The 24416-nt window shown below is 45.4% G+C and overlaps 1 protein-coding gene across 3 annotated transcripts in view; it reads right to left on the bottom strand.

Moving 5' to 3' along the window:
- LOC105475162 (forkhead box D1) overlaps positions 1–21074 on the bottom strand; it is a 42364-nt gene extending 21290 nt beyond the window's left edge. Inside the window, exons 1-2 of one of the 3 annotated variants that reach the window (XM_011730193.3) lie at positions 18605–21074; positions 12352–16847 (exon numbers count right to left, since the gene is read on the bottom strand). In XM_011730193.3, the coding sequence (XP_011728495.2) occupies positions 18636–20042 (1407 nt within the window). In that variant the 5' untranslated portion in view covers positions 20043–21074 and the 3' untranslated portion in view covers positions 12352–16847; positions 18605–18635. Of the gene's footprint in view, positions 1–2897; positions 2963–12351; positions 16848–18604 lie in introns of those variants that run through there. The other 2 variants (XR_011624917.1, XM_071098821.1) reach the window with 2 other exon arrangements.
- Between the last annotated feature and the right edge of the window lie 3342 nt (positions 21075–24416).

Raw genomic sequence — 24416 nt, 5'->3', positions numbered from 1 at the left:
GACAAATATTGATGATCAGGCTATATTTTTATTGTGTCTTTTCTGTGTTTAGATATGTTTAGGTACACTTACCTTTGTGTTACAAGTGCCAACAGTATTCGGTATAGCCATACTGAACAGGTTTGTAGCCTAAGAGAAGTAGGCTATACCATATAGTCTAGATGTGTAGTAGACTATACCATCTACATTTCTGTAAGTACACCCTATTATGTTCACACAACAAATTTCTCACAACCTCATTGTTAAGCAACCCATGACTGTACATCTATACTAGTGTATAACTTTTGGTCAGACCAATCAGCAGTCATCCAACATAGCAGTGTGAATGCCAGGTATCTGAAAGGATGAATTACTACAACCCTACTGTTCTAGTTGGACAGTGTAGATCCATTAGGCCAACATTTACAGTTAGAGCAATTTCTTTTCTTTACTGGTTTGCTTTTGGATAAGTAGACAAAGCCAATGGACTCCAAATTATTTTATCCACATCATTCACCTGGTAAATCAATTTATTAATCAGTCAAAATATTTATTCAGTGCTAATTATGTACATGGAATTATGGAAATGCAAAGAATTACAAGGCATGGGCTTACTTTTAAGTAGCTTGAAATATAGTAGAAACTTAATAGTGGACTGAATAAAGACTGGCACTTCACAAACGCTCACATAGAATTAATACCAGGCAAGTGGTCCACATAAAAAAATTGCTAGGGATTGGGGAAACGAGTCCTTCACTGAGGGCAAGTAAGAGGAATAGCATCCAGGCTCAAGAATCCAGCTACCTGGATGTGAATTCTAGCTCATCCACTTACAGATATATGACAATGGCAACCTGCTTAACCGCCTCATGCTTCAGTGATTCCTTCTTTTTTGTTTTGTCTTGTTTTTGTTTTTCTCTGGAGACAGGGTCTCACTCTGTCACCCATGCTGGAGTGCAATGGAGTGATCATAGCTCACTGCAGCCTCAATCTTCTCCTCAGCTCAAGCCATCCTTCTGCCTCAGCCTCCCAAGTAGCTGGGACTACAGGCTTGCACCTACACACCTAGCCAATTTTTTGTAGAGATGGGGTCTCACTGTATTGCCCAGGCTGGTCTTAAACTCATGAGCCCATGGGATCTTCTCACTTTGGCCTCCCAAAGTGCTGGGATTACAGGTGTGCACCACCATGCCTGGCCCAGTGTTTCCCTCTTAAAAAAACCTTGTGGGATGGCTGTGATAATTAAATGAGCTAATTTATGTCACATACTTAACATATAACCTAGCCTGAAGTACTCCATACACGTTACCTATGTAGTGGTAGCTTTTATGGGGTAATAGTATTCACGAAGAAGGAAAAAGTCTCAGTAGGGTCTTATGAAGACCAGAGTAAGGAGGAAAAGGTCTTACAGATATGGACTATAACATCAATAGTACAAATTGCAGGAAAATTGTGGTGTTGGCTGGGATAGTAAGTTTGGCCCAGTTGTAAAAGGTCTTGAACATCAGATGAATCTAAGACTTCATCATGTAATCAATAGAGAATCACTTTCACTTCTTAAGCAGAAGTGTAGCACGATAAAGATGTTTTTGGAAAGTTTTAATCTGCTGCATATATTGGACAATAGGAAGACAGGGGGTAAGGAAACCAGACAGAAAAAGGTATTTCAATGGTACAGGAATAGAGTAATAGGTGCTCAGTCTCTGATGATAACAGTGGGAGTGGAGAAGGGAGACAAGGTGAGTTTTTGCAGAGGAAGAATTAACTATACTTGGTGAATGACTGGATGTGAGAATTATGCTGCTATTTTTTATACATTCTATTTGCAAGTTTAATTTCTGTTCCTTCTTCAAAGGTCATTTCAAATATTATCTCCTCTGGGAAGCTTTCTTTATCCCTCCCAGATATTTTTCTCTGTCAATCCTGTCAATCAGTTCATATTTCTATGACAACACATCAGGTATTGTTGTATTTCAGTGACTATACATATCTCGCTACCTCCAACCAGATGTCTAATTTTTTTGTATTCACAACACATCACACTGTGCCTGGCACACAGTAGGTGCTCACCATAAAAGAATGAATAGATGATTAAATCTGGGTCTTTGGTTCCCCTTGATCATTTGTTTTTGTTAGAATTAAAGTTTTGGTTTTTTTTTTTAGAGATGGGGGTCTTGCTGTATTGCCCAGGGTGGTCTCAAACTCCTGACCTCAAGCAATCTTCCTGCCTCAGGCTCCCAAAGCACTGGGATTACAGGCATGAGCCAACACGCCCAGCCTACAATATAAGTAATTTAATGTGAAGTTTATTTGTATTTTTTTCAACCCTTATGCTACTTTATGGTTATAATGTTATACAGATCCAAGAATCTCATAATAAATGCCCAAGTTTTGACACCTTTTATAGCATTTTGTAAGAAGTAGCTTTTCTTTATTAATTTTTCATATATTTTATTGACTTCTTAAATGAAAATATTCACAATTTTTCTAAGAATTTATGTAAGGATATTATAGAGCAAAGTAATGTATCATAAGTTGCTTTGTATTTAAAATAAACTGTTTTCAAGCAAAAGAAGAAATGAACAAAACTAAACAAAAATTTAATATCATTACTAGAGATTTTTCTATAATAAAACCATTTTGTCAGCTACTCACAATGTAGTTCTTCTGCTCAAGTTTCTTAGAATCTGTGTGGTCTCCTCTGAATTCTTTAAATAGACAGGAGCCCATCTATGTGAGCAGGTAGATGAATGGGTGCAATGAAAGAGGCCAGTCTCTTTCTCCACATATAAATCTCCAAAAATAATAGGATACATATGTGCAAAAGTGGTAAACCACTAATAATATTTATAACTCCACAATTCCTAGTGGAAATAAAATAATAAAGCAATAAAACATTCGAGGAAAGGAACAAGTACCATGGTTAAAACGCTGGCATCAGGGCTTGAAACTTGTCTGAAACCCAGTCACTCATGATTTGGAATGTTTACAGTAGGAATTTAGATTGTTTTATGTCATGGTCCACTTACAGATCGGCAGGCCAGATCTCATGGGTGGGATCTGTATTAAACCTGTGCCATATTCCCATTGAGCACAAAGACTGAACACGCTCTTCATCATTAGAGACTTTTTGCTACTTAATTAGTGGTAGTACTGATTGAGTCACCGTTATGCTTTGGTAGAGGGTAAAGGGAGTTACAATTATGTATAGAGTTTTTAAAAATTTCACTTGCATGGCCAGGCACAGTGGCTCACGCCTGTAATACCAGCACTTTGGGAGGGTGAGGCGGGCAGATCACGAGGTCAGGAGTTCGTTCGAGACCAGCCTGGCCAACACAGTGAAGCCCCATCTGTACTAAAAATACAAAAAATTAGCCGGGTGTGGTGACGGGTGCCTGTAATTCCAGCTACTCAGGAGGCTGAGGCAGGAGAGAGGCGGAGGTTGCAGTAAGCTGAGATCACGCCATTGCACTCCAGCCTGGAAAACAAGAGTGAAACTATCTCAAAAAAAAAAAAAAAAAAATTCACTTCCAATAGTTCAAAATTATAAAACAGTTAAGATAATGTATATTGCTTTGTCTTAGAAAAAGATTAATAAATGCTATCTTTTAAACATTTGATATCCTGTTTAATATACTATTTCTAAAATAAGCCATATATATATTCAAGAACCATCTTTAAAGCATGACTAAAAAACGATACAATTTTTTTTTACCCTTCATCAAACTTACAGGAATGTTCTCTTCTAAGCAGTCACCCTGGGAGCACACCAATACCAATGATACTGCCATTCCTGAGGACATCTTGAGAACTCTCCTTTTGTAACCAGTTTACAAGACACACAAGATGATAAATCTTCAAGGATATGTTAGTTTTGAAAAAAATAAAAAGTGTTTTTTAAAAACTCAATTTGTTCATCCGCTTTATTCACCATATTTGACTCAGTGACATTTGGCCATTTGCAAAATTAAATCTACCTTCAAAGAATGAAGGTTTTCAAATGAATGGGCTTTTTTTTTTTTTTTTTTTTTTTACATTTCAAAAAGTTTTCATGATGGAGCTTATTGATAGAAAATGCAATTGAAAAATGTCAGTCTTTTAAATGTTGTTTATAAAGTACCTGTTGCAAGGACAGAGCTAGATAATTACCCTTATTCATTATGAAAAAGACAATGAAAGTACTTGCCATCAGTGGAGTTTTATTAATGACACACAAACTGAAGGAGCCTTTACTTTTTTTTTTAACTATTTTTTAAAATAATTATAGACTCAGAGGAAGTTGCAAAAATAGAGTTCCATACACCCTTCACCCAGCTTTCTCTAGTGGTGACATGTAATTGCAGTACAATATCTAAACTAGGAAACTGGCATTGTATAACACTGTTTTTTGTGTGCATGTGTGTGTATTTTTTGTTTGTCTTTGTTTTTGTTTTTGTTTGAGACAGAGTCTCCCTCTGTTGTTCAGGCTGGAGTGCACTGGCGCGATCTCAGCTCACTGCAACCTTCCCCTCCCAGGTTCAAGCGATTTTCCTGCCTCAGCCTCCTGAGTAGCTGGGATTACAGATGCCCATGCCCCGGCTAATTTTTGTAGTTTTAGTAGAGACAGGGGCTTCACCATGTTGACCAGGCTGGTCTTGAACTCCTGGCCTTAAGCGACCTGCCGGCCTCAGCCTCCAAAAGTGCTGGGATTATAGGCATGAGCTACCATGTCTGGCTCAGAAATTGACATTGTATATCACTGTTAAGTACACTATAGGCCTTACTCAGTTTTTGCCAAGTTTTACATGCATTCATGTGTGTACTGTTCTATGCAGTTTTATCCCATGTGTAATTCAAGTAAGCACCATAACAAGATACAGAACTCTTCCATCACTACAAAATAACTCATTCCTGGTCCCCTCTTACATTCGGACCCCCACCCTTTCCCTGTGCTGTGGAGGCCACCAATCTGTTCTCATATATGCAGTTTTGTCATTTTGAGAATGTTAAATAAATGGAAATATGCAGTATGTAACAATTTGAGGTGGACTGTTTTCGCCAAACATATTGCCCTTGAGATTCTATTTGTTGTGCACATCAGTTTATTTCTTTTTATTCCTAAGTAATATTCCTTTGTATGAATATCCCAGAGTTTCACCACTGAAGGACATATGGGTTGTCTGTTTTCTTTCTTTCTTCTTATTATTACAAATAAAGCTACTATGAACATTCATGTACAGGTTTTTCTGCAAACATAAATTTTCATTTCTCTGGGATTAATGCCCTAGGACATAGTGGCTGGGCTGAATGGTAAGTGCATATTTAATTTTGTAAGTAACTGACAAACTATTTTCCAGAATAACTGTGCCACTTTACATTCACATCAGTAATGTAGGAGAGATCCAGTTTTTTTGCATCCTTGCTAACATTTGGTATTACTACTGTTTTAGCTATTCTAATAGGTCAGTAGTTCTAATTATTTTTGGAAATTGCTGATTCAATGTATTTGGTCTTATGATAATTCAATAGAGATGGCTTTTTGCCTTCACATTGTCTTCCTGGGTATGAACTTCAAGCCTTATATTGATTTTTAGCTTTAAAATTATAAAAAGATGTGTTCATCACGTCGTTTACCAATGTCCAGTATAAGTGACCAAAAACTCACTTCAGGCCCTTCCACCTGCCCTTATAATTTCTCCCATGTCATAAACATGCCTTTGTCTAAAAATATTATCCTTCCTGGAAAAAAAGTCCTATTGGCTGACTTCTGTTTCTGTTGAGGGAAGGAGGACTGATGTCGGGCTGCACTGGTTGCCTCTGGTTGGTCACTCGCAGCATGAATTCTACTGTGAATTCTGGCTTTGTGGTTGGCTTTTGTGGGTGGATTTCTGGGGATGCTAGGAGTGAACAGGACAATCATAATTCTGCAGGTTTGCTCTGTTCAAAGTTAACTGGTCTGTATAGTGACCCACAGATGAGACAAAGTAGAGACTGCTGCTATGTTAGTTGCAAAATGATCACTTTACTTCAAACAGAATTCAAAGTGCCCTTGAGAGGCTGTTGCATTAAGTACTTGCACGGCAGAGGTGGCACACACAGGATACAATTTACTTTCCCCCTCAAGTTCATGCCATTCTTTGTGAAGAGGCCCAAAGTGCTTACTACTAGTCTTAGGGAATGAAATGGCAAGTAGGAAATAGAATCCAATTACAAAACAGCTTGTGGCTTCTGCTCCCCTTACATTTACCCGCAACTGCATCTTGAACGTGATGTAACTAGCAGTTACTATGTGTAAATCATTTCATTTTATTTACTTATAATCATAAAATTACCTCTGTTAGTTGATAATGAAATGTTGGGCTTTGGGGAGGGGGCCTAAAATTTCAGGTTAAGATAAAGCTTTTCAGCATTTGCTTCCCATTCTTTATCTATCTAAATTGACTTATCATTTATATTATTCTATAAATAGGAGTTTGAACAGATGAATATCACAAACATTCTGACAAGTAAAAAAAAAAAGTCAAACAAGAGACTCCATACATATTGCATAATTCCATTTATATGAAGTTCAAAAACAGGTAAAACTAATCTGTGGTGAGAGAAATGAGAACAGTGGTTGGAAGTGGAATGACATTTATTGGATACAGGCACAGAGGAGTTTTCTGGGGTGTTTAAAATACTCTAACTGTGGTGGCTACACAGGTGCATCTATATGGACAATTCACCAAGATGTACACTAGGAGTTGGATACTTTATTGTATCTATGTTATTCTTTAATTAAAAGTTAAGCTAACAACTGAAATGAAAAAATAAGAGGTTTGGTGATAACATCACAGGCAGAATTGATTTTGGTTTTTCCTCTCAAAAGTTTCCACGAATTTTTACATCTTGCAAATTGTCATTTTCTCCAATGCAAATGAACTGCTTTTCTCATCTCTTTCCTCTTCTCTGCCCCTCCCAGTTTCTAAACTAGTTATATTTATGGTGCAATGTCATGAATATTGTAACTGTGAAATTAAAATATTGTGAAGCAGAGTGTGGAAGCAATAAAACCCTATTAAGATCAGTTTAGGCCTTGAAAAATTTCATGATTCCTTTCACTCACATGACATCTTTCATTCCTGTTTTTGAAGTTTGGATCCAAGGAATTTTGCATGCTGTGGGTTGACATTTAGTTAATAGCATCTTTTGCTGAGGTTCTATTTTCTAAATTAACAAGATCAAGAACAGTGACCTGATGATATTTCTTTGTACATCTGGCTCTTTTCCAAAAAGAAGGATTAAGGGGGTGGAGGGTGGAGAGAGAGAGAGACAGACACAGAGAGAGAGAGAGAGGAAATCAAACCCCTTTTGGTCACCTTTATTTTAGGGCAAAGTTTGCTTCAAATTTTTGTAAAAATATTAGATAACTTCTCATCAATAAAATGAACAAACAACGCCCTCCCCATACAAAATCTGTAGTTGCAATATGTCTACTATTTCTCGTTTCTCTTTTGCTTCCCTATTATCTTGTGTCTTCAGTTCTTTCTAATGAGCCATGAAAAAGACAACGGAAAAAATACACTATGGGGACAGAATCAACAGCTTGCCTAAGGAAGTGAACCAAGTCAGGTTTAACTTGTTAAAACAGATTTGGAGAGGGACTAAGAGGGAAGAAAGAAGACTGAGGAGTATAGTAAGAATCTGTCTGTCTAATCACACAGTAGGTGCTCCACACACATTTCTTAAAAAAGAAAAGAAAAGAAAAAACTGGTAACAAAAAATACAAATTATTGATGCAAGCGAGGAACTCCTACAGCATGTTTGGCCAAGATAGTGACTTCAGGATGGCATCCGACCCACTTTCCTCTCATTCCCAAATGCTTTACTTGGAAATTCCATGTTGCTAAAAGTAAGGAGGGGGAGAGGGAGGAGGTGGTAAGTATGTGAGAAATACAGAAGACAGATGGAGAGGAAAATATGTAGCCTACCGAATGCAAAGTGATGCTTTCCAAGACAGAAGGAGGGAACTAGGCGCCTTTTTTCCACTCCGCTGCCCCCAACGTCTGGGCTGTGCGTTGTAACGCAGTTGGCGGGGCCTTCAGCTTGGGATGAGGGCGAAGGGGCTTGGGATGGGTGGGAAAGCAAGGGCCGGGCAACAGGTGGGGAGGTGGCGGACTTTTGTGTCGGGGAAGGAAATCGGCTGTGCTGAAAGGGCGGAAAGCAGTAGCGCACAGAACTAGTGTCTGCGGAGTCCCGGGCGCTCTCGCCTTCGCTCTGGGCTCCTCTAATTAGAGAGGGGATGCAGGGTGGCATTAGTTCCCAAACGTTTTAATCGAGCCTCTTTTCAATGGCCAGGGATAAATGTAGCCACTGTTACTCTGTGCTGAATGGGTCGCAAAGGCCCCCGCCCGGCCCCCAGCGAGGCCATTCAGGCGTCTTTTCACAACCCCTAAGCGGTTCAGTCCCTGGGCCTAGCGACACTCCAGAGCGCTCCTAATTAGTCTAATTAGAAAGGTGGATTGATAGATGGAAAGAAGACAGAGTTGGGTTAGGAAGATGCTCAATGCTGCCAATCTTGGCTGGGTTGCCGCTTATTCTCTGCGTAAAGAAAAGGCCGCAAAGAAGGAAGTTGGAGCCGAAGCCCGCGCCAGGTCTGGGCTCTGGCCGAATCCCGGGCTGGGCGGTCTTTGACCCCCCGCGCCTCCCGCCCACAGCCGGAGCCCGGTAGCTGGAAGCAGCCATACCCCGGCCAGCGTCTCCAGGCCGCGGTCTCCGGCCTTCGCCGAGCGAGGCGGGCGGGAAGGAAGGGCCGTGACCGAGCGGGCACGGCCTCCCGCCCCAGCCTGGAGCCTCTCCGCCCCGCCGGGCCCCGCGGCCGCCCCTTCCTCACCCGGAAAATCGTGCAGAGACGCGGCGTAGCGGCCGGACCCCTGGCCTTCGCGTCGGGCCGCGCCACGTGGCAGCTCCCAGCACCCTCCCGTCCCGGCCTCGCGTGCTGTTCGGGCAGCCCTCGTCCCACTCAGGCCGAAACCCCAGGAAGGAAATCACTCTGGGCTGGGGACGCGGCCTCTGCGCGCTGCTGCTGGGTGGTGTGCCCGAGGTTTCTCTGCCCTTCTCCAGGCGCAGGCCGGTCACTCGCGCAGCCGCTCCTGCGGGTTGCTGGGCGCGGAACCGCCTCAGCCCCGGCCCGGCCTCAGGCCCCGGCTCCGGCCCCGCGCATTCCTGCGCTTGCCGCAGCTGGCGGGAGGCGGGGAAGGGAGCAGCCCGGGTGGCTTGGAGAACACTGAACCTTTAATTGGGCTATAAATCAGACAGGGGAGTGCGGTGGAGTTTATGCAGGTGTAAAAACAGAGGGGAAAGCCCGGGCCGAGCAGCCAAAGCGCCCGGGCAGGTCAGAACCTCCAGCAAACTAACATCTTGATAAGTCCGCTGACAACAAAATAAACAGTGGAGAGGGCTGAGGGGCGGGAGGCGGGGGGCGCCGTGGCCTACGGCCCGCTCGCAGCAGCTCGGCGGCCGTCTTCGAGGGAAAGGCGGGCCGCTCTCGGCTTTGTGCTTGGGGCTTTAGGAGGGGCGGTTGGAGGAGAGAGAGAAGCAGAATTATCTCCCTTTCCGCGCCCCATTCCCGTGGATGGAGGGCCCCGGGAGCGTTCGACGATGGCAGTTTGGGGCGTGAGCGCTGCCTCGTCGGCCCCTACGACGTCGGACGCCAGAGCTCCCGGGGCCCCGGGCGAGCGGCGAGCGGCCCCTGCGTCCCTCCCGGACACAGCGCCACCGAGAGGCCGAGCCTCCCGCTCCCGCTGCCATTTCAAGGGCTGACGCCTGGAAAACACCGCCAGGCCCCTGGCCGAAGGAGGTAACCGAGTCGAAACGGCGATCAGAAATTAATTCAGTGCCCTGCTCAGGAGTAAAACCCTGTCAAAACCCCATCGAGATGTTGGCACAAGCGGCAAGCGGATTCACATACAAAGGAAAACAATAAAAGTCTCGTTGGATCATTTTTCTGGATATTGTTTAAGGTCTGAAAGGGACCAAATCGTTTCAAAATGTTGCCAGTAAAAATTATCCTATGTGGAATGCAACTAATCCTTTTAGGTTCCTGTCAACTGTTTCCACAAAAGGAATCCGATTTTTTCAAATCAAAGATCCAAAAGTCTTTGGGGAGAGATTTATTACATGCCAGAGCTTTAGTTACATTATAGAGTCACAGTAACAACCCGCACCCACCAACTCCCTAAAATAAGGGATCCTATCCTACAGAACTCTAAAGAACTGTGGGAGATAGTTTGCTGGAGTCCTGCTATCTATGCAGATAGGGAGGGAGGTCAGAAGGGGGGAGGAAGGCAAAGAAATAATAAATTCCATAAATACAAAAACAGAGCACAGAATGCCTCAACATTTTATTTTTCTCCTCTGTACCCCCAGTTACTTTTGGAGACACACACACACCCCCAAAAACTTGGTGATTTGGAAGCAGTTCCTTAGCAATGACAACTTAAAGGTGAAATAAATGCTTGAATTGAATGCAGAAAAACTCTTGGGTGCTTATGCACCACCCCCAGTGGTCCAAAACCTGGATTCTCTGTCTGCATTTTGAAGATGCGACAACAATTTCAGCAAGTGGGAAAGTATTTATTCAAAAGTTTAACAAGGAAAATATACCTGGTTTAATTTTAATTTTTTTTATTTGTAATACAATGTCTAAGCCTGCAACAACAACAAAAAAAGTGCCTAGGGTTTTTGTTGTTGTTTTACTGCGTCTCTATATTTAGCTCTTCACAAACCCATGTGAGCCTGAACTCATTCAGAATAGGTGACAGTCTCCGTTCACAATGATATCTGAGGTCTGATCACAAACCATCACCCTCCTCCTTTTCAGCTCTTCACAGAAAACTGGCAGCTAGGGATAGGATTTGATCTATTAGTAAAAAGCTGTAAACACTTGGGAAGAAATTTAAATTCACAGTGCCTGGAAACTTCTGGCTCTGAGTTGCCTCCATACCACATAGGCAAAGGTGCTCAGGCGTTTTAGTCATTTTTGAGTAAATTGGCCACACGAGAAATATATTGTCAAGAAGCTATTATTAGTTTCATTTACACACTAGGGAGATTTTTCGTAATGAAAAGAAATGGTTTTAATGGAGAGATTTTAAAAATATATCTTGCTAACCTTCCCTCCACCCCATTGTTTCCTGCTAAAATGGCTTGCTCTTGTTCCATAGTGAGTGCTTATTGGTGGCAGGAATTCTTTAATTTGTTTCTTATATTTAAAGCAGGAGTAAAGGGATTTGCAATATAGCAGGTGCTCAATAAACAGTGCAGACTAATCCCACTTTTCAAAGCTTAGCAGTTAAAGAGATGATCAGTAGATAAGTAGAGGAAAGAAACAGAGCAAGAGACTAGAAGAGTGGATTTAAAACACCAGTGGTTTGTTTATTTTAGAAAGGGAAAGTTATCTGTCCAAATACACATCTGGCTAAAGTAAGAGAAAACACATGCCATCTCTTTTATCCTCATTATATCTAGAAGAACTAATTTATTTCATAGATAGCGATGGAAATTTTGAAGATAAATTTTTATATATGGCCAAAAATTTCTCTTAATTTAGGGATTTAAGTATATGCCAACGTTTAGAGGTTTTTCCTTTTTTTTCCTTGAAAAATAAAGATGTGGAAAGAAGCCACAAAGTAATCATAAGTCTTATACATTATATAGGTTTTAAGTTTTCCAAAGCATTTTCACATAAATTGTATTATTTAATTCTCACAACCTCTCCTACTCTACAAGAAAAATGCAAAATATTATGAAAACTGATCTAATGTTTAATTTCAAACTAGTCTTCTTTCTTCTCTTGCAGGCTTTGGAGATTTTTTTTTCTTTTGGCTTGTGATTTTTTTTCTCCAGAGTCAATCATCTAACAGAACAAAATTCTGCACAGTTTCATACATATATGAAACTCTCTGCATTAGAATAAGCAAAAATAGAGGGCCAGTTATTTTTCCTTCATAATAACCCTTTCTTGTAGACCTTTCCGAAAATGTATTGCTTCCTTTTGCTGCTGAAAACATCTGTCTTCTAGCTATTTTAACAGCAATTCCTAGGCAAGTAAGCAAAGACACTTCTGCCTTCTGCCATAATTAATCTCTGCCCTCCCCTCTTTGCCAGTCTGTTATTGATCAGTAATTGCAATAAGAATCCTTGGTCTGTGCCTGGCTCCCTCTAGGACAAGGAGATCCAGGCAAGGCCGCAGGGTCTCAGATTCAGCCTGTACCCACCCACCTCCACCCCACACCTGTTCCTCTTCCAGTGCTCAGTGGACTGGTGGGGCCTAGGTTTTTTTTTTTTTTTTTTTTAACTCTAGAATTAAAAAGAAAAAAGTTTCTTGTTTTTAAAACAACATATTTTCTCCGGGAAATCCATTTTCTCTTGCATTATGCACCGTCCCTTGGAAAGACTGCCATACACACTCTCCTTTGCACTCTGCAGCTTACAGGCACAATCCCTGCACTGACTCTGGTGTGGATGTCTTCACACTGAACAAAGCAGTGGCCCCAACCCTTGCCTGAGGAGGCTGGGCTGTAACCAGACTTCTGGATGGCAATGGGCAATGGTAAGCTCGCAGGTAGTCTAGAATTCCCCCATAAGCATTTTAGGAGACCTCTGGCAAGGCAGGTGGATTAATTGTATAGGGGCAAAAAGGATGGGCCCAAGCCACATCATATACAGCTGTTCAAAGACAACAAAATATCTTTAAGAGTATGCTGAGAGAAGGATATTCAGAAAAATCTTTCATTTTCTCATTAAGTGTTAAACCAGTTGATCTGACTCCTTATGTATTCCTACCTTTTCCACACAGGGAGGATGTATCCCTAAGGCTGGTTGTAAGACCTGCTTAGCAGTTTAGCAAAAAGTTCTAAACTAGAGGATCCTGACCATTAAAAACCAGCAAAAGAAGCTGAGGAAATGGGTAAATGGTACAAAATAGCTGTGTGTGTGCGCGTGTGTATGTGAATGTGTGTGTGTGATGTTTTAAAGAATACTGTTGATGCCAAAAAATGGGGGGCGTGAGGGATGCCAGGAAAGTATCATGTGTATCGTATAGAGCTACGTGGAGGAAGCTGATGCCTCTTAAAATAATTAGCTATCAATTCCAAACGAATCTAAAATGAGTTGTGACAGTATCTCTCAGAAGACCTGGGTGGAAGTGGTAGGGAGGAAGGTATGGCAACAATGCCCAAAAAAAAAAAAAAAAGTGTAAGAAATAAATGACTCTTCTACACAGTGACCTCTAAGGCAACTTCCCTACCACAGTTGTTATTTAATAAATCACAACGATGGCAACAAAGTAGCAGTGCAATGTAACAAAAATAAGATGAGTTTTAAATGCTGAAGTCCCAGTAGCTGTGACCTTGGGCAAGTCATTTAATCTCTTTTGAGCCTTGATATCTTTATTTGTAAAATGAGCTCAATAATAATTCTTATCCTCACTATTTCACAGTGCAGTTGAGAGAATTATTAGTGAGTGTCCTTTTACAAAGTCAGTGTGTGTTGATGATATTGACTGAATAGACACGAAAGGGGTTCTGGGACACTGATAACATCTGCTTCTTGCTCTGATGCTAGTTATGTAATACATATGTGGCCACTGTGAAAAGTTGTTAGGATTTGCGCACTTTTCCAAACATACACTTCCCTAAAACTTCTACTTTTAAAAGTCAGAGTAGCACAAAATAGTTCTTTCAAGGTGGTAAGCTCATGGTAATAACAACAGGAAAAACTCTAAATGTAAGTCATCAGAAGCTCATCACTGTTATCTTCGTTTCTCCTCCTAGCCACCCCATATGGAGGCTTTGGAATCAAAGGGGATCTTTGAGAATCATCAGTTGTTTTCTCTGTGTGTGCTTTGCATCTTACTGACTAGTATTTTCCTAGAGGAAAGAAGCTGGAGGAACAAACCAGGAAGTTTCCTACATGCCAGAGGGGTCAACACTAACAAGAAAGAAGCCCAAGCTGTTCACATCAAGGGAAAGATGTGATTAGAGGGATGCGACATGCAAAGAAATTATCTGAAAAGCGAATTCAGTTGGGAAAGTATAAGCCCCAAAGAGCCCTGAGCAGCTGGTCATGATCAGATTCTCCATCTTTCTGTCAAATGTAATTGTATCCGAGCTGGCAGGGTATTTATTGCTAAAGTCGAAGGGCCAGATTTTACACTAAACATATTTACACATTTACATTCGTTGCCCTATAAACACACCATGTTTCACTGGCCATGACATCAAACACATTTACCAACAAAAAGCATATGTCTAATTACAAAATCATAGAGGAGGCAAGTGGCAGCTGATGGGCAATGAGCATGCATGCCTGTGTATGTATATGTGTGACCCAGCTGCACCACCAGGAAAACAGCAGAAACAAGAATGAATGCAGACAATGCTGGGCCCACTTCACTTGTCCTCTGCTCCCCAGGCCTGTCCTAGTCTGGTTTAGTTCTAAGGGGGTGATGGACCCCTGGAATTCCAATTAGATGCATAGTTTCCCTCCTGGAAGAGCCCTGAGACACTAGGGCAGTTCCTGGGCAGATTTCTGATTTGGATTGGGTTTGATGCTGATATGACCTTTAAATTGCCCCCAAAATGTCTTTTCTCAGTCAGTAATAAAAACAGGTGTGAGCAAAATGTGTAGCCAGCAGAGAATTTTAAAATTATAACTAGAGTCCTTGATTCCTGGCTTTGGGTAGTAAGAACAGATCCCTACCCATCAATAGCAGTTGTAATAACACCGTTAGCTGCTCCAAGCTTGGTCCTTGATCAAACAAGGAAATCAGAGTCACTGGGGCTAGAGAGAGAAAAACACAACAGGCACAGCCTCAACCACTGGCCTCAGACGGCCTTTAATAAATGACACAGGCTGGTATTCCATCAAAATAATCACCTTCCATCAGAATAACCACCTCCCCCAACTCTCTCAGAGGACAGGCTACAGGAAGAAATGGTAGGTTTATAAAAAAGAAAAAACTGTGAAGGGCAGAAAAGCCTTTTCCTGAGATGAATGCTTACTACATTCACTGCAAGAATTTTGATAATAAATATATCCAGAATTCCAGTTCCATCAACAGAAAGTTTGGCCAGGAAAGAGCTGCCAAGTAGGGGCCAGACAAGTTGAGATGTGTAAACATACAGATGCTTCAGGGAGTGAAAAATAAGAAGCGTCTTCACAATTTTTTTCCTTCATCTCCCCAGTTCCTTTTTTTCTTAAGGGGAAGGGAAGTGGCCCTTAAATAAATGCATGAGATAGGATGGACAGGAAACACGTTGTTGAGGAGAAGCACTAGCTTCTTATTTTAAAGAAATAAAATAATTACCCAATAGAGAAAAGAGAAATCAACCAAGGAACGATGTAAGGTCATGACACCATGTGTGGTACAAGGAGCAATTCAACCCATAAGGGCTTCATTACCCCCGCAATAGATAACATTTGGCTAAATCTAGCTGCAGATTAAATCTCCGCAGCACAACAGAGCCCTGAATGGAGAGGCTCCTTTTTGTGTGGTCCTTCTCCGGGAGCTGCCTGAACCATTAGCCCCAATATATCCCTCTCCCTATTAACTGCAATTCCCTCCCGACTGAGCTTCGGTCATTTGTCTCGAGGCTCTACGGGGGCGTTTGATGAGCAGAGAAACAAGGAGAAGGGGAGAAAAGCGTCGGGTTAATGAGTTGTAGCAAATCCACACTTTGTAGTTGGGAGGAGGAGAGCTGGTGGCCAATGTTTGTCCAACTGGTTTATTTTTCGAGACCCAGCCTATTGAGGAAGGCTTGTTCAAGCAGGCTTCGTTCCTACAAACACACAAACATCCTTCTGTTTGCCTACAAAGAAAAGGGGACCAGCGCTGGATTTGCATGCGAATGAGGAGCTCCAGGAGGAGAGGTCCTTGCCCATCAAAGGCCGCGGTAGCCTGGCGGCCCCGCGGCCTTTGTTCCAGCACCTGCTCGCCTGCACGGCCTGATGGGGCGCGCCCCGCGCTCCTGGCTCGCCGGTCCCGGGTCCACGGCCCACTCGTCCCTCGCCTGCCCCGCGGCCCACACCTCTCGCGGCTCCTACCTCACCCGCCCGGTGGCCCTGCTTCCCCCAGTCTCATCCCCCTGGGAGCAGGCCCGCAGGGTCTGCAAGGCCGAGAACTGAACCCCAAACGCAGAGGGTGGGGAGCTGAGCAGCAGGACGCAAAACTTTGAATCGAGGCGGCTTGGGTTTGCACGTTCCTTTAGCTCTGAGCTCACGCTGGTCTCCACCTGTTTAAAAACAGGCTTGCGGTCTCCGGTGGGGGCGCGTGAAGCGGGACCCCAACCCCGGGACCCGGAGCGAGGCCTGGATCGCCCTGTGCCTTCTTGCCATTCTCTTAAATTCACTGACACCCCTGGAGGTGGGGCCCGTTCTGGCACTTTTGAAGACGTGGGAATATGAACAAGAGACAAGATTAACCAGGATTCCCTGCTTTCAGGACATCCACGCATCGCGCAAAAAATCAAAAATACACACAGTTTTGTTCTTGGCTGTCTCTGTTCGTAACTATTTTCATATCTAAATTTCAGATGCGTGCGTTACAGAAGGCTACCAGGCGCGCCAGCAGTGTCTGTGCCGTTTGGATTCCGCCTGCCAACGCCTCTCCACCCGAGGCGGCGCGTGGAGTCCAGACGTTCTCGGATTCAATGACTCCCCTCTCTTAACCGGGCTAGAGTAAAAGTAACTTTTGTATATAAGACTTTGGTCTAACAGTATTTCAATTTGTATCTACAGATTTAGGGGTAAGTTTGAGGGTGAGAGAATTTAACCTCCTTCAAACATTTAACTGGGGGCGGGGGTGGGAGAGAGAACTTCATTTGAGCCCGAGAGAGTCCGTTTTCTCCCTAAAAAGAGACAGGGCGTCATGAATGAGCATCATTGCAAAATATTGACCCTATAGATTTCATTAACTTGGTAAGTTAAATCTGCGAATCTTCATATATATACCTGTCCAAACATTTTAAAGAATTGAATAAACAGATTTAATCTCCGCTGCAAACACTAATGTTAGACATTTAAATTATGTGTTACATATACCTAGGTATTCTTTGGGGCACACAACATTGTAGTAATCAAAACTTGTATCTCACGTTTTTTTCAAAGAACTAGAAATTTCATGTAATAGTTAATAAAAGACATTAAAAACTGAAAAAGATAAACCTAAATCACCTAAATTCAATAAATATAATTAGTTCAATGAACACCTGATACATTTTCATTTATTCTTTAAAGCATCCCAAAGTTGAAGGTTTATCTTAAATACCCTATTCACTTAAGTCAGAATTTCAATAAATTGGCCTTTTAAGAGAAAAACCTCTTTATACAATTACTCGCATTCCTTCCATCTGCAACATAGTAGCTGTAAATACTGGCACTTTTAAATATAATTTATTTCTTATACGCAAATATGTCCTTATTCAGGGCTTTAAAGCTCCTTAACTGATGGTCATCTCTACTAATTTTTCCTATTAGAATTTTAAAACTAGACTGCCTCTTTGCTTGTTTCACTTCCATTACAACCTATTATGTTGAGAGTTTCCGTAGATATAATATTGTCGTGAACGGAGTAGAAATTAAATGAGGAAGGAAGCTCAAAAATGAAATGCAAAGTTCCTATAAAATTATCTTTGGGTACCGGTGGTTTTAATTTTAACATACCTCAATGCGCTTTAAAATGGCATAGAATCAGATTTGAAAATGTACACGAAAGTAACTTATTTTATTTGAAGTCATTTAAAAGTAATTTCTGATCTCCTACCACGGTTTTCACTTAGGAGGTTCAAATGAAAAATCACGGCATGATGCTGTTGTTAAATTCTCTCAGAAAATATTTAAGTCTGTTCTATACCGAGTTTCTACTTACCCCATATAGAAACTTTAAGTAGAAAAGAAAAACTAAAAAGGGGACAACTGAAGCCAATTATTCTGGTGAATTTTCTTTGAAAATTAAGCATTTTTATTTCTGAAAAAGTGTAAAAATCTTACATTTAGAATAGTACAATAATAATTGCCAGTAAAATTTACAATACTCCTTGTAAAGAATATGCAGTAAGTACAAAAAAATTCCGCACGTCTGTTATGATACAAAACACAGGTTGAAATAAGAAATTATAATTTTGACTTTTTTTCTTGTGTAAACATGTTAACCATTTTTTTCCTTTTCATGAAAAAGTACACCAGACAAGTGTCCTCAAAAAAGAATTGCTTCGTTGGTATTCTTCAAGACCTTTACTATTTTTGTATTATTCTTTTGAACATTATTTTTTAACGCCTGGACCTGAGAATCTCTACACCTCAAAAAGGCTTAGTTGTTTTTCATCTACCAAAAGTCAAGGGAGCCTCTAGTGCCTGGACAGGGCGGACCCCCTTCCCCGGCACCCTCTTCCTCCCCACTCCAGGTCGGTGGGGGGGGCTGTAGCATAGGACGGCTTTGCATAAATAGAGGGACCCGCAGAGCCGAAAAGCGCGCCCGAGCTGTTGACAGTTTCGTCCGAGAATTCGCAGCGGCGAAAATAGGCGCGCGAGGTCGAGAGGGGCCACGCCGGGAGGAACGAACAAAACACCGAACCACTGAGACGAGAAAAGGAGCCGGGATTCCTACCTTCTTCCTCGAGCGCGCTAACATAGCGTTATTAACAATTGGATATCCTAGCAGTAAAGTTCTCGACACTGGACAGGGCAGTCCCTTGGTGCAGAGTCCCCAGGGCGGCGGACGAGGAGACGGAGGAGGCGGCGGCGGCCGCGGCTGCCACGAGGGAGCGGGTGAGCGCGGCCGCCGGGCCCACGGCCGCCTGCGCTGCGCAGCCTCCTCCGCTGGATCCGGGCGCGGGCGGAGCAGCCACAGGCGAGGGCGAGGGCGAGGCCTGAGCCGCGGCGGCGGCCTGCGCGGCGGCAGCGGCAGCGGCGGCCGGGCCCAAGCTGCCCCCGATGATGCTCTCGATGGAGAAGGGCGAGCGCGCCAGCGCTGAGGCGCCCGGGCCGCCCGCCTTGGCCGCGGAGGCCGGCAGGGGGCCGGGCAGGGCGGCGCCGAGCGGGTGCGGCCGGTAGCCGAAGGCGGTCCGGGCCAGCTCGGCGGCCGCGCCATGCGGCGGCGGGGGCGGCGGGGGCGAGTGCGGGTGGAAGGCGGCGGCAGCTGCGGCGGCCGCGGCAGCAGCGAAGAGGGCCGAGGGCGGCGCGTAAGGCGGCAGCTGCAGGCCGTAGCCGCAGCCGTAGGGGCCGTAGCCGTAAGCATGCGGGGGCGGCGGCGGCGCGGGCGGGAAGAGCGCGGCGGCTGCTGCCGGGTCGCCCGCGCCCCCTGCGGCTCCCGCGCCGCGCAGCAGTAGCGACTCGGCGGCCGCGGCGTTGGGTGGGAGTAGCGGCTGCCGCTTGAAGCGCTTCCTCCGGCGCAGGAAGCTGCCGTTGTCGAACATGTCGGCGGACTCCGGGTCCAGCGTCCAGTAGTTGCCTTTGCCTGGGTTGCCGGGCTCGCGGGGTATCTTGACGAAGCAGTCGTTGAGCGAGAGGTTGTGGCGGATGCTGTTCTGCCAGGCGGGGAACTTCTCTCGGTAGTAGGGGAAGCGGCCACTGATGAACTCGCAGATCTCGCTCAGCGTCAGCCGCTTCTTGGGGCTCTGCAGGATGGCCATAGTGATGAGCGCGATATACGAGTAGGGCGGCTTCACCAGCGGGTTCTTGGCGCCGCTACCCGCGCTCCCGCCGCCGCCGCCGCTGCCGCAGCCCGCGCCGCCGCCGCCCCCACTGGCTCCTGCCCCCGCCGCTGGGGCCGGGGCCGGGCCCGGGGGCGCCGGGGAGCCCCCAGCAGGCGGGGCCAGCAGGATGTCATCGTCGTCGTCCTCCTCCTCCAGATCCTCCAGCTCGTCCTCCCCGGCGTAGGAGCGCCGCCGCCGCCGCGCGGGGACAGCCAGCCGGGGCCCGCCACCGCCGCCCTCGTCGTCGTCCTCCTCTTCCTCGTCGTCTTCGTCCTCGCCCTCCCCCACCACGTCGATGTCTGTTTCCTCGGCGAGGCCGGAGGCATCGGACATCTCAGTGCTCAGGGTCATAGCTGTGGCGTGGCGGCGGCGGGGCGGCGCATGGGGGCGCCGGGCTCCGGGTTCCCTCTGCGCCCCAGCCCTGGTCCCGGGCGGCAGGCCCGGCCGGGGGGCGCCACGCTGGGGGCGCTGCGACTGCGGCTGCCGGAGCTGCGCCGGGGCTGCTGGGTGGCGGCGGAGTCTCGCGCGCAGACTTTGTAACTCCTGCGCCGCCGCGGTAGCCGCGCGGATGCTGCGCTCACTGGGCTCCGCTCGCGTCCGTCCCGGGCAGAGCACTTGACCTTCTCCTCTCGGAGCAGCTTTTGCCCCGTCGGTTGAGGAGGGGGTGGCGGGGCCCGGGCGGGCGAATCCGAATGCCTGGCGCCCAAGAACGTGCGGGACGGGTGAGAGTCTAGGAACAGAGCTCGGCGAGGCCAGGGCTGAGTCCAGGAGAGGGCGGACCTTCCTCGGCTTATAGCAGAAGGGGGCCTGTCACATGGTGTGCACGTCAGAGCGCTGCCGAGGGAAGAAAGCCTAGGAAATCAGCCCTGTTCGGGAGAGAAAATTCACCCGTAGGAGGGAGGCAGCAGCTGAGAAGAATTGGGAGGAGAAGGGACCTCACTATTTCCTGCCAAAGGGGCTAATGCCCGAATTACCTGGCGTTCTGCACGAGGGCCGCTGCACGAGTTAGACTTCCCAGCCTCCTCAATTAGTCCTCCAACCTAACCTCAGCAGCCCACCCGCGACACTCTGGTTTGACCCCTCGACAGCCTGTAGAAGCCGTCCAGCCGGGGGATAACCACCCCACTGTCTGACGTAGTCCCTGGGGTACGCTCTAGGGTCTGTTGGGGGTGTCCAACTCCCCTAGATCGGGCGAGCGACTCCCCATTGGATCTGATGAGAAGCCCCCCAATTTAATCACGATAAGAATTGTTTATTGACTCCTTAGCCCATTCTCTTAGGTTTTACTCCAAAGACGTTTATTTTCCATCTGTTAATAAAATTGCTCTGAGACTGGCGTTTTAGTCACTTCTCTGCAGTTGAATGCCCCAGAGACTTGACAGTTAAACTAAGCCACTCTAATGAGACGATCTGACAAATGTCATGGGAATAAAGAACATAATAATTGAATTCGGAAAAGAAATAGAAAATTTTAGTGAAAACCCAAATACACGCACAAAAATTGCACCTAGAAACTACTGAAAAGTTCGACCAACCTGGCCAACATGGTGAAACCCTGTCTCTACTAAAAATACGAAAAAATTAGTAGGTGGCGCCTGTAATCCCGGCTACTCAGGAGGCCGAGGCTGAAGAATCGCTTGAACCTGGGATGCGGAGGTTGCACTGAACCGAAATCGTGCCACTGCACCCCAGCCTGGGCAACAAGATCGAAACTCCGCCTCAAAAAAAAGAAAAAAAAAAGAAAAAAAGTTCGTTCATAATGGGGCTATGTAGTTCTCAGTAGGAGGAACATTCTAGTCAGCACTTTTCATAGTAATCTCAAAATACTTAAATTACGTAACGTATACATATTTCTACTGAGTCTTTTTAAATAGAAACTATAATGATAGATGACTTTAAGATAAACTTTAAAAAATGTGTTTTTGGAAAATCCTTAAATATTGTTAATACTTTCTGGTGAAATGAAGATTTTTTTTTATGAGATTCAAGTTCCGCTCAATTCAGTTTTCTTTTCAGGTGACAAGATAGTGGAAATAATTAAGATATGCTCTTTTAAATATATCTTTATCACCACCTCAAACGAGCTATTTTGGCTAGTGGGAAAATCCTAATAGTTTGTTGAATTCACATTCACTTATTTGTGCATTTCCTAAAATGCTTCTATTTCAAAGAGGGGAGCTTGCCCCAAAAGTTTAACTTTCTGATTAAAATGACCTCTTGACAAGAACTAAATCAAACTTCAATGACGTTCTGTAGTAACAGCCATCAGCTGCCCTTGTGTATATCATTTTATCGACCAAGTACTTTTCACATTTTGAAACGTGTCATTACTACCTCTATCAATCACAGAGCCTCAAAAATAAACTGTTTCCTCATCTAAAGACCTCTATTAAAATCGAGTTTTTGTTGCTGAGGACTGCTACCACCAGTTACATTTACACATGACCCATAAAGACTATCATAGGTCTTTGAACAATCTATGAGAAAGCCTCGACGTTCTAAATTGTTTTTCATTGACTCTCGTTTGATATATGACTGAACCATTTAATTACTGTAATAGGCTGAGCATTAACCTGAGCCAACATTAATCAGCACTATTAATCAGGCATCACATTTCTTTGTTGATGCAGCCAGGAGTCCTTACCAAGGAGTTCACTTTGACATTGGAAAGTTTAAGTTTTATAAGTACTCAGTCGATATCTAAATAAACACCATGACTTTCGCAGCACTGAGGGTTGGTGTGTGGCGAAGTTATTCAAAGATGAAACAGAGAGGAAGAATTTGTTCGCGGACCATTAATTACTTTAGGTGACCGGTTACAGCCATCATAACGCTCATGGCGTGGGAGATAGACTGCGTTCGTTTGTAACTTTATCTGCAAGTTTCTCCCCCAAAGGGTTAAGAGGCTCTTCCCTGGAAACGTTTGCAAAATGTGGCGAATTATCTCCTGGCCACTCCGGGGAAAGTGTTAGGACTTACTGAAGGTCAGAGTGGAAGATCAGCCCAGAGGGACCGCTGCAGAGACAGAGAAGTGTCACTAAGATTTAGGCGAGCTTTACTGAAGCCCCACATTTGGATGTGACCACTTGTTTTGTTTGCTTAGTTAAGCTCCATGTTTGTATGCAACCTTTAGTTCCGACTTCGCGAAATTCCCCAAGCGCGGAAACCCAAGCGATTCACGTCTTGCGCGACCCCCTTGTCTCCCCCGTCGTCCCCCACCCCGGGCCTCCCTCCCTACAGCGCTCCCAGCATTCGGCCCCAGCTGGTAACTCTCCCCCGGCTCCCCGCCCCCAAGCTGATACAAGGGACCAAAACCTTTCCCAGCGGCGAGCCGGGCAAGCGACGCGGCGACCCCCGTCCCGCGCAACCCGCTCGCGTGGACACGGAAAGTGGCTGGGCGCGGGTCCCCGGTGGTGCCTGCGTGGGGCAGAGCTGCCCCCTGGCGGCGGAGCGACGACCTGCGGGCCCTCGCGCCCGGGCCGGGAACTCCCTGGGAGCTCGGCCAGCGCCGGGAACTCACTCAGCTGCGTTTCCCGAGTGTGGGCAGCCCGCTCCCGGGCGTCCCTGCCACAGGCTGCGGGCGGCCGGGACTGGGTGGGAGTGGAGGCAGGTCCTTGGACTGCAGGCTTCGGCTTTTTACCCCCCGCAAGTGGTTTGGGCGCTCCAGGAGCCCCCGCGCGGGGGTCACGTGGATTACTTTCGGTGAGAACCGGAGAGGTTGCGCTACCCTGGGAAAGGCTCTCTGCCTCCGCCCTTTGTCCTTTGCCCCTGACCATGAGCGCCCCAGGCCCAGGGACCTCCTTCGGCGGATGAGGGCTGGCAGAGACCTGGAGGCTCAGACTTACCGGGCAGGATCCTAGGCTATTCCTTGTGCATCCCAGAATTTTACCCATGAACGTGAATATGAACGTGTTTTCAACCCTGGCGGTTTCCCCGGCGCCTCGACCCTCCTTTGAAGAGTCATCCTAGAAGGCTGTATTGAGATACTGTTTGTGCCTGTCACTCTGAGCCCTGTAAACAGACAGAAGAAAACGCGAGTCCCTGGTCTGAGGGTGCTCCGTCCCGTGGGTAACCAGGTAGATAGTTACTCTGCCCGATGATGAGGTACTCCTGAGCGCCCCCACGAAAGGGAGGGATGCCGGGAGTCGCTGCTCTAGGGCCCATTCAGCCTTCGCTGTCCTTCCTCGGGGCATTTCCATTCCTGTTAAACTCAAGCGTCGGGGGGCCAAAACCTGGGCTCTGAGTTGTTTATTGCTTACTTGGCTAGTAGGGGGAGGGGCGAATAGGGTTGTAAAATATACATAATTTACCATTTTAACGATTTTAAGTGTACGGTTTAGAGGCACTAAGTACATTCACATTGTTGTGCAACTATTACCACTACCCATTTCCAGAACTTTTCCATCATCCCAAACTGAAATTTTTTACCCATTAAAAAGTAACTCCCCATTTCCCCAACCATCCTTCTACACCCCCCAACCTTTCACCAGATCCTGGCAACCACTATTCTACTTTCTGTCTCTATGAATTTATCTACTCTAGGTACATCATCTGAGTGGAATCATAATCACATTTGTCCCTTGTGTCTGGCTTTTTTCTCTTAGCATAATGTCTTTAAGGGTCATCCTTGTGGAAGCATGTATCAAAATATCTTCTTTTTACGGCTGAATATGTTCCATTGAATGTATATGCCCCATTTTGTTTATCCATCCATCCATCCATCCA

Source organism: Macaca nemestrina, chromosome 6 (genome assembly GCF_043159975.1).
Source record: "Macaca nemestrina isolate mMacNem1 chromosome 6, mMacNem.hap1, whole genome shotgun sequence".
NCBI lineage: Eukaryota > Metazoa > Chordata > Mammalia > Primates > Cercopithecidae > Macaca > Macaca nemestrina.
This window is presented reverse-complemented; position numbering and strand designations above follow the sequence as displayed.